General features: G+C 38.7%; 1 protein-coding gene across 2 annotated transcripts in view; it reads left to right on the forward strand.

Annotated features, from left to right (window-relative positions):
• Positions 1-9,281, forward strand: part of NCKAP5 (NCK associated protein 5) — a 720,600-nt gene that overhangs the window by 495,019 nt on the left and 216,300 nt on the right. For both annotated transcript variants that reach the window (XM_023527517.1, XM_023527518.1), the window contains one exon: positions 8,463-8,501. In XM_023527517.1, the coding sequence (XP_023383285.1) occupies positions 8,463-8,501 (39 nt within the window). The remainder of the gene's footprint in view (positions 1-8,462; positions 8,502-9,281) is intronic.

Consider the following 9,281-nt stretch of genomic DNA (forward strand, 5'->3'; position numbering starts at 1 on the left):
TGTCATTTAAGTCACATATTTCTATGTCTGTAAGCTTATTTTCTAAAGATTTTTCTCTTTCTTTCTGAGATGCCTTGTCACCTTGGTTGTTCATGATGTTTAATGGACTATTTCTCTGCCTGTCCTTTAATAGAAGTGTATTCTGTTGTTTTTTCAGAAAGTAGATTTATTATATAAAGGTCTCTCTTTAGCTTGCTGCAGAGAAGGCACTTTTATTTTGGTTTCCATTAGGCAACGTCTAAGCCTCTTGGATCCCTGCTTTATATAGAGCTTAATGTCTTTTATTTTCTTGTAGATTTTAATCACACTCACTACTCTCATTTTCAGTCCCTGTCAGTGTTAGCAACAGTTTTGGTAGCATTTGCTCAGATTCCCCTGTGGCTCCGCGGTGATTGTATTCAGAGGGTATGGGGGGAAGGTCCCTCTGTTTTGTGGGTTGGGGGCTGTGGCTCAGCCTCAGTTTTGCAACTCAGGCTGGTAGAAATCAATAGTTGTTTCTCTGCTGACCTGCCCTGCTTCTCTGCTTTCTGCCCTGATGACTGAGCGCTGCTCCTGGCAGCGTAGAAAAGTCCCAGCACTTCTAGGGAAGTCACCACACCTTCACCTCTCCCCCTCCTCCTGCAAGGACCTCCTGTAGCTGCAAGAGGCAGCTTCTTTATTTGTCCCAATCCACCACCCAGCACCTGGAGTTCTGTTCTGTGGTAGCTCTTATGTACAGATCCCACGCTCAGACGTGCTGGTGTGCCGTTTGGGTGTTTTTTGTTCAGTTTTAGATGTTCACCTTATTGTTGTTTCAAGATATGAGCTCTGAGGACATCTCTCACTCTGCCATGTTTTCACCACTTTGCATTACAGTTAGTATATGTGGTTGAAGAACCTCAGAATGTCCCCAGGAAATTAATATTTAATATTTTGTTTACTGTTTCCAGCCACGTGTGTGTGTGTGTGTGTGTGTGTGTGTGTGTGTGTACTCAAACAGTTACTCAAACAAAATTGTGTCTTCAGTTATATGCAATGTCCAAAGTTAAGAGAATAACTATAAAGTAAGTTGACATAAAAGGGAAAATGATGACTCAGAATCTAGTGAGGCCAGTTCAGCACTCCTCACCCCTGTTCTCCAGGTTCTTGTTCCAATCAAAGCTTAGAGCAAGAAAGATCAAATAGATCCAAGGATATTTAAAGGAACAAACATTGCCCCTGGGTCATATGCATTGATCAGCAAAGTTTCACTTTAACCTCCTGCACAGAAATTTCCAATGAAAACTAATCTGTATTCAGAAGTCAAATTTATGTGAATCACACCACAGAAAAGTCTTACTTGACACAATTCAGCAAGTCACCCCTCCCCACTAATCAAAAAGCTCACAGCATTTCTTTAAGGACACTCATAGTCTGTTTTTCTTACATTCGCTATGTCTGCATTCCCAAAATTTCATGAGAATGCGTTAGGCAAAACATAAATTTTCACCCACAAAATCATTTCACATGAAGTTTCCACAGAAGACAGAATTTTTAGAGGGAGAGTTCCTCTGTTCTTAATTGCAACATTAACTGTTGCCAAAGAGGTGATTTGCAACAAAGAAGCACCTTTTAGCAATACAAATGTTTTCTATTCATGAATTCTCGCCCCTGATTATACATGCCAGTTGTTTTGTAACTAATTGCATGAGGGTAGACTATCAGTTTCCATGCATTGTAAGAGAACACTCTCAAAGGAGAGGTTGAATGTAGTAATAATGCCAACTGGAGATTCTTTTCAAGGCTTTTTATACTAATTAGACAAACTAACAAGGTAAGGTCTCATGTAAGTTATTTCCTTGCTAGTGGGTTTCAGAAAACATACATAGGTAGATAAAATATAAATTTAAAATTTTCTCCAGTCCCTTTTCCACTGCTTGATCTTATCTGTGAAATAAAGAACATATTGAAGATTTGGGGAAAACACTTGGGAGTCAGAAATTCCCTCTGTGTGTTCTAATGAAAGGGTGTGTTTATTCAGAAGGAAACAGATCCACATTCATAGATACACATTGGCTTGCTAGGCAGGCACATGTACGAAAATGCACACACACAAGTGCATGCACACTCTTCACTGTCACCTCCACTTTTAACTAGCTCCTCATCACCTTGCCTTGCAGTACAAAGGCAAAACACAAGGACCAATCTTGACTTTCTTTGAGGGATCATTGGTTTTGATGTTTGAGTCTAAGGTCATTGTTTAGCTCTTTGATAGATGAGTCTATTGGCAAGGAGTGAATTACTGTTTCTTCTTACTATTGCCTTGACTACAGTTCTTTGAACAGCAATTTATTCCTATGTAGAGAAGGGTAATGACACTTTTGAAAAAGGAAAAATAACATCTCCTCAAACCACTGCCTTGCATTTAGAGGGATTCAGGTGTGTCCTACAAACCTTCATTGGAGTTCAGCCTCACTTAGGCCCTAGGAGCTCAAGGAGCCACCAGTCTAGCAGTAGAAGTGAGGGGATGGTTAATCACAGAGGAATGAGGTGAGGGGAACACAGAGGGGATAACATACTGCACAGTTTCCAAAGGATAAGAGGAGCAGGGGGTAGGTGGGCGGTAAAGGGGGGGCGGTAAAGGGGGCAGAACTGAAAGGGCATTTTTAGCAGAAGGAGCTGGAGCAGGTGAAATTTGAGATCCAGAAGGGCATATAGTTCTCACTTTTACCTGCCTGTTGGACTTACCTGAGGAGCTTAAAAAATACTGCTAACTGGGCTCCACCTCAGAGACTGATCTGATTCTGGTCTAGAGTGGAGCCCGGATGTTAGAATTTAAAAGCACCCCAGTGGGTTATAATATTCAGCCATAATTAGGAACCATCACCCTTAGGTTCTCTGAATGGTCTGCCTTAGCATTTTTAGAAAGTTTCCAGAAGAGGATAAAAACTTCACCAGATGTGGATGTGATAGAACAACAAACCCATGTAGAAATCGTGGGTTATTTCTAATTCCTCAATAGTGTGAATAAGCAAACAAAAACCCTATCTCAGTGTTTCTCACTGAGGTGTGTTTCTGGGCTCCTTCTGTGTCAAAATGATGTATGGCAGTTGCTACAAATGAAGATTCTCAGATCTCACTCAGCCCTTCTCAAGCAGAAAGGGGTAAGGAGATTGGCCATGTAAACAAACTCCCCAGGCGAGGCTTTTGCACACAGAAGTTGGAGAAGCTGCCTCCCCTTCAGACCATCAGACTTGACCAGGCCGCTATTCAGACAGTGGGATGCCATGACTTCTCCACGCTTTATACTTCAGAGCACAAGGGCAGGGAAAACGAGACCTTTGGATGTAGTTCAGTGAAAGGAAAAAGCACTTGAGTTTGTTTTTGTTTTTTTTAATCCAAGGCTAAATAAAGGCAGAAGTAGGTTGTTAAGAACAGTTCATACCTTTCTCTCTGATTCCTATGCTGTATGCCAAGACTGGATTGTGGAATTATGATTGGGACATTCTCAATGTATATCCCACATCTGGGCCCTAAGTCATCTTTAAAATCAATGTGTTGATAGATGTAGATGGAAGATAGGATGATCCTGTTTATGGATCATGCTTCAAACATTCATTTCGTGAATGGATCATGGATGGCATAAACAGATGATCTACTTCTTGTGCCTGCCCTAGACTCTCACCACCATAAGGCAGCACTCATGTTCCAGTCATCATCATTTCTTCAAGACCCAGCACAACTCTTAGCCCATATTTGGTCTTTAATGCATATCTGTTGAATGACTAAATGAATGGAGATTAACAGTCAGAAATTAATTCTCACATGAGTTTTCCCTGGAATTCTACATATGTGTTTAGACAAATTTCTCCTACTTCCAGTATTTTACAGGATTTTTTTTTTTACAGGATATATAAGTAATATAGATGCCTAGCAATTTGTATTTATATTTATATATATTTATACAAGCATATTATACACACGCGCTTTATCTCTTGACAAATAAAATCCCTATTCTCAAACCATTCTTTCTTAACTGCTTACCTGAAAATTCATTTTAATCTCTGAATTTCAAGTGATCTGATGCAGATTTAACACTTATAAGTGACTGCTTTATATTAGGTACTGTCCCAGGTGGTTTCGCTGGATATGTCTGTCATCTCCTGCATTTTATAACTTAAAGGTTGCCCCCACCCCACTCCTGTACATATCAATATCAGTGTATAATCAACATCAACACAGGCAGTATTTGAACTCTAGCCTTTCTTGTGATTCTACCCCAGTGCTCCTTGGGACAATAAACCAAACTCAAAAGCATAGAAACCTACTCCAAAGCACATATTCCAGAACCTGTGCTTTTCTGACCAATTGTTAAATACTTTGCTGATATGACCATTGCTTTGCATGGTAAATTAGCAGGTGAAAGGATGAAAGGGAGACCACCAGCCAGGAGAGGACTGTCAAAGCACAGGGCCTTTCGAATTCCTCACCCCTCTCTAACCTCCCAGCCCTAGGCTGCTTCTGGATATAGTAAGAATTGTCTCCCTCTCTGAATAAACTCCCAGGTGGGGCTTCTTATCCAACCTCCGGGACTGTTTTGCAATAAAATAACTAACAGCTCCACAGCCCTGACTCCTCCCTCTGCCCACCTCTTCCAAGGGAGTGCTAGGAGAATCATGACCCCTGGAAGCCTGACAACAAAGAAAAGCAAAGACATGTGCCTAGATCAGCCAGGTGTCAGAGGAGCTCACTTGACAGAATTCTTACTGAGCGAAAAGGAGAGATGTACCTGGGTCCTCTCACTGGCATCTCTGTCTCACCTGCAGCCCTGCTTGTCTCCTAGAGCAGGGGTCCCCAACCTCCAGGTTGTAGTCCTGTACTGGTCCATGGCCTGTTAGGAACTGGGCTGCACAGCAGGAGGTGAGTGGTGGGCCAGTGAGCGAAGCTTCGATCTGTATGTGCAGCTGCTCCCCAGCGTTAGCATCACTGCCTCAGCTCCACCTCAGATCAACAGGCATTAGATTTTCATAAGCACACCAGTCCCTGGTGCCAAAAAGGTTGGGGACCACTGTCCTATAATAAAGTGACGTGGTCTTCACAGAGAGCCTAAGGGAGGTTGTAAAACAAGCCAGGGGCTTCTGGACTGTTAAATTTGCTCAATATGTTTCAATTCCCCCTAGCCCAGCCCAGCCCAGCCCAGCCACTATTTTTTCTTTCTTTGGAGAGGAAAGCTGTCAGGTGACCCTGAAATTTTTTTGTTCTCATTAGCTCGGCCTGTGGGTGTGTGATTATTTGCAACCCAAGTGTTAAGGGTATAATGCTATTATGAGGACAGGGGCCTACTCTAGAGATTATCTTGTGAACCTATGAAAGGTTGCAGGCTCCAAATAACTGTTCTGTTGATGCATCAGGGAATCTTAGCAGTTAAAAGTAGCAGCAAAACCCAGGAACTATCTTTATAGACAGTACCCAGGAAAGTACTTGTACAACCCACCTGCTTTTCTGCAAGAAACCTGTGAGTCCTTCTAGGCAATAAACCTACATGTCAGGAGGTAAAGAAATAATGCATTTGTGTATCTTTGTTCAATTTTCAGGTAGAGCAAACAATTGTCCACAGTACATGCCAGAAGGAACTATGTCAGAAATAGACTGTTAAGCCTATAAGGCAACATACTTGATTGCAGAGATATAACATATTTACTCCTGCGGGCTGTTACAGTTAGGATATTCATTTATATCTCCTGTTAAATCATGTAGAAAGTTATTTTATGTGACCACTTTTTCACAGACTGGTTTAAGTGAGGGAGCAATCTGGTGGAAGGAAAGAAAATATTGATATTGGGCAGTTTTATGAGAATGTAAATCAAATCCAAAGTTTGAGATCCAAAAGAATTAAATTATTGATGATAGAATTAACTTTGGTACATTGTTCCTGATTCGAGCTGCATAAATAGTTCGGTGATTCTGTGTTTGTTGTTGTTTGTTTGTTTGTTTGTTTGTTTTTGGTTTTGGTTTTTTTTGCTGAGAATAAAATAGATGATGTACAGTTTGATTTTAAATTCTCAGTTACTCACAAATTGGAATGAAAATTCTCAGTTACAAATTGAAATGGATGTTTAAAAACTGAAAGATTTTCAAGATTATACTATTGGTCAACTTGTGTGGGCTAAATAACATTTATCACCATTCCGATTATGTGTAAATAAAGTGAGAAAGGACAAAAAAAAGTACCAGTTAAGGAAAATTTGGTTTATTTTGGTCTTTGATAGTTCTTAAGTGTGCTCCTTTAACTTGGTCTGGACTAAAAGAAAAAAAAAATACTTTTTTAATACTACTTTAAAAAATACCTTTTTGATACTAATAATACTTTTTCATCAAAACTATGATTTCAATGAAAGGCCTTTCTTTTTTCCTTAATGTCAAAATGTGAATTCGGAAAGGATTCTAATGGGAAAAAAATCCTTCTTATGTATAGAATTCAAATAATCAGTTATAGGTAATCTGATTCTAGTCATTAACGCTTGCAGTGTGAATGCCTCCTAATCACAGGTTGATGACAGCCTATATTTTAATTTTCTATGAGACTTACTGGTAGCAAACTGTTGTTAAGGTTGTGCTATTTTGTCAATATTGAGTTAAGAAACAATTAAGCTCCATGAAAACATTCTTACCATGATCTGTTCCACTAGCCTAGATGGGAAAAACAAGCATAAACAGTTTAGCACCACCCAAAATAAATTTGTTGTCAAGAGAAAAAGAAGACGAAAGTGTATCCCTCAGCCTTTGGTTAACTGTGAGAATTACCAAGATGATGACATGCTTATCACACTGTGTTATAATTGTGTTTTTGCCAACTTCCTACCAGCTGTGCTCTCTCTGAAACCAAGGAACACATCCTAGTCATCTAGCTTTGCAAATACTCTGCAAACTTGTATAGAATAAATGAAGGATGAAATGAATAAACAGAAGTACATTATACCTAGGATATTTAAATATTCTGACTTTATCTTTAATGTTGTCAGTTTCAGTTATCACACTTGATGCTTATATAGTGGCTGAAAAAATACTGCATAATTTACCTGTCCATCTTAATTCTATCACCAGTAACCATATGGGTACAAAGCTTCAAGATTATAGTGAATTTAGTAAGTGATTCTTTATAAAGTGTTTTTGAAATTTGCAGGTGAAAAAGAAATCTTAGTACAAATAGATATGGAATTGATAAATGGTTGTCTGGAGAAAATGCCAGATCCTTGAAATACCAGGGACATGTTATTGATTTTACCTGTGGCACTTAGCTAGAATTGTGTCACATGCGCACTAGGTCAAAGCCAGTCTTGGTAATTCCATTTCTTTATAATGACTAAGCCAGTCATTATAAAGAAATGGAATTACCAAGACTGGCTTTGACCTATCAAGACTCATCTCCTTGGACTGAGAGGGTCCTAGTTTCTCCTACTGTCCCAAGCTGCCTGATACCTGAAGAAAATTAGGGTTATTAATATATCAGTAAGAACTATATTTGGTTTTATATTGGAAAAAAAACTCAAAATAACAATGACTTTTATTTTCACCTCACATAGAAGTTCTGAGATAGACAGTGCAGCTCCATTCATTATCAAGAACAGAATTATTTTATTTTTCTACCCAATGGCATTTAATATGTGACTTCCATTGTCAAGGTAGCTGCTGAAGCTCCAGCCATCACTTTCATATCCCAGACAGGAAAAGGAGGAAGAAGGGTGCATCCCCTTCTTCTTAGAGACTTTCTGTAAGCCCAAGAAAATAGTCTTCTCATAACTCTATTGTTCAGAAGTTTGTCACAAAGTGACACTTAGATACAAGGGGGACTGGGAAATGTAGTATGATATACCCAGTCAAAAAATTAGGGTCAGTTAGGAAGAAGGGGAAAATGGATATTGGAGTAAACAACTACCAGACTGTTACAGGTAGCAATGACAAAAGGATGGCATAAATAAAGATGTGGGAGGAGGAAAGTAGAGCACATAGGAAACAATGAGTTGTCCGTATTCTCCACTATTCAACCTAGCTCTACTGCAAGTGATTTTACACAGTGAAATAGTCACACGGCAGAAGAATAGAAAGGAGAGGCAAAGGATATCGTAAATCAGCAAAGTGTAGAAACTGTGTACAGATAATTAGGATTGTGTTTTGCACTATATCATTTTTTTAGCGTTCTTGGAGTACTTTACAACATGAAAGGATGTTATTTTTCCAAATATGGAAATGTGAAAGTCAAGGTATGAATAATCTGTCCAGACTAACCATCTTAATTAGCAACAAGGTCACCTTTGGAAAAAGCAAAATATTACCTAGAAGGACAGGCTTATTATGAAGAGAATCAAGTTCCCTAGAAGTAGAAGAAAGAGGCAAATGAGGAGCTAATTAGCTACAGTGAGCTGTGGGAAACTTATTGGTAAATTAGTGTCCATGTGTATAGTCTCATTATTATAAACAGTAACTCTTTTCTTTATATTTTAAAGGTAGCCAACCAAGTTGTTCAAGCTCTCCTCACTCAAAAGGTAGGTCACTTTCTGGTTTTATTATTTTAAATACCTATGTGAATAGATTGAAACTCATATTGTCAAACTAGGAAATTGTGATTGATAGATGCAATACTTTTCTATTTATTCACTTAGGTTAAAATCGTTTGTGTTTTAGATGGCATATGAAGTAACATCGATGACCAATAGAATCATAAAATTCAAACTCTTGGTAAAGTAACAGAAAGCCTTTTGAAGATGAAATATTTCCATAGACCCAGATGAGTAGAAAACCTATCATTTTTATTTAGTAAATGCAAACATTGAATAAGTTGGTGGATTCCTCCAATTCCTGTAAAATGAATAGCCTCTTACAGACAGTATTAACAGAAGCCAACAATTCAGCAAGAGATTTTTGAGGTTTGGGAAGTTATTTAATTTCTCTGGGTCTTAGTTCCCCTCTTGTAAAATGGGGATAACAGTGCCCACCTCCCAGAAGTGCTGTGGTCTTTCTATGAAAAGAAGCATATAGAGCAGTTCCTATAGGAATCAGTTGGTGATAAATATAAAATGAATGGTGGTATTGTATATTTGAAATTGCTGACAGTAGATCATAAACATCGTCATCTCACACACACACACACACACACACACACACACACACACACACGCAGTTAACTATGTGAGGTGATGAATATATTATCTTAATTTTGATGATCATTCCACAGTATAATATGTATCAGATCATCACATATTACACTTTAAACATACACAATTATATTTGTCAATTATTCTCTGATAAAGTTGGAGGAAAAACAC

The sequence above is a fragment of the Pteropus vampyrus genome, unplaced genomic scaffold (assembly GCF_000151845.1).
Source record: "Pteropus vampyrus isolate Shadow unplaced genomic scaffold, Pvam_2.0 Scaffold17, whole genome shotgun sequence".
Lineage (NCBI taxonomy): Eukaryota > Metazoa > Chordata > Mammalia > Chiroptera > Pteropodidae > Pteropus > Pteropus vampyrus.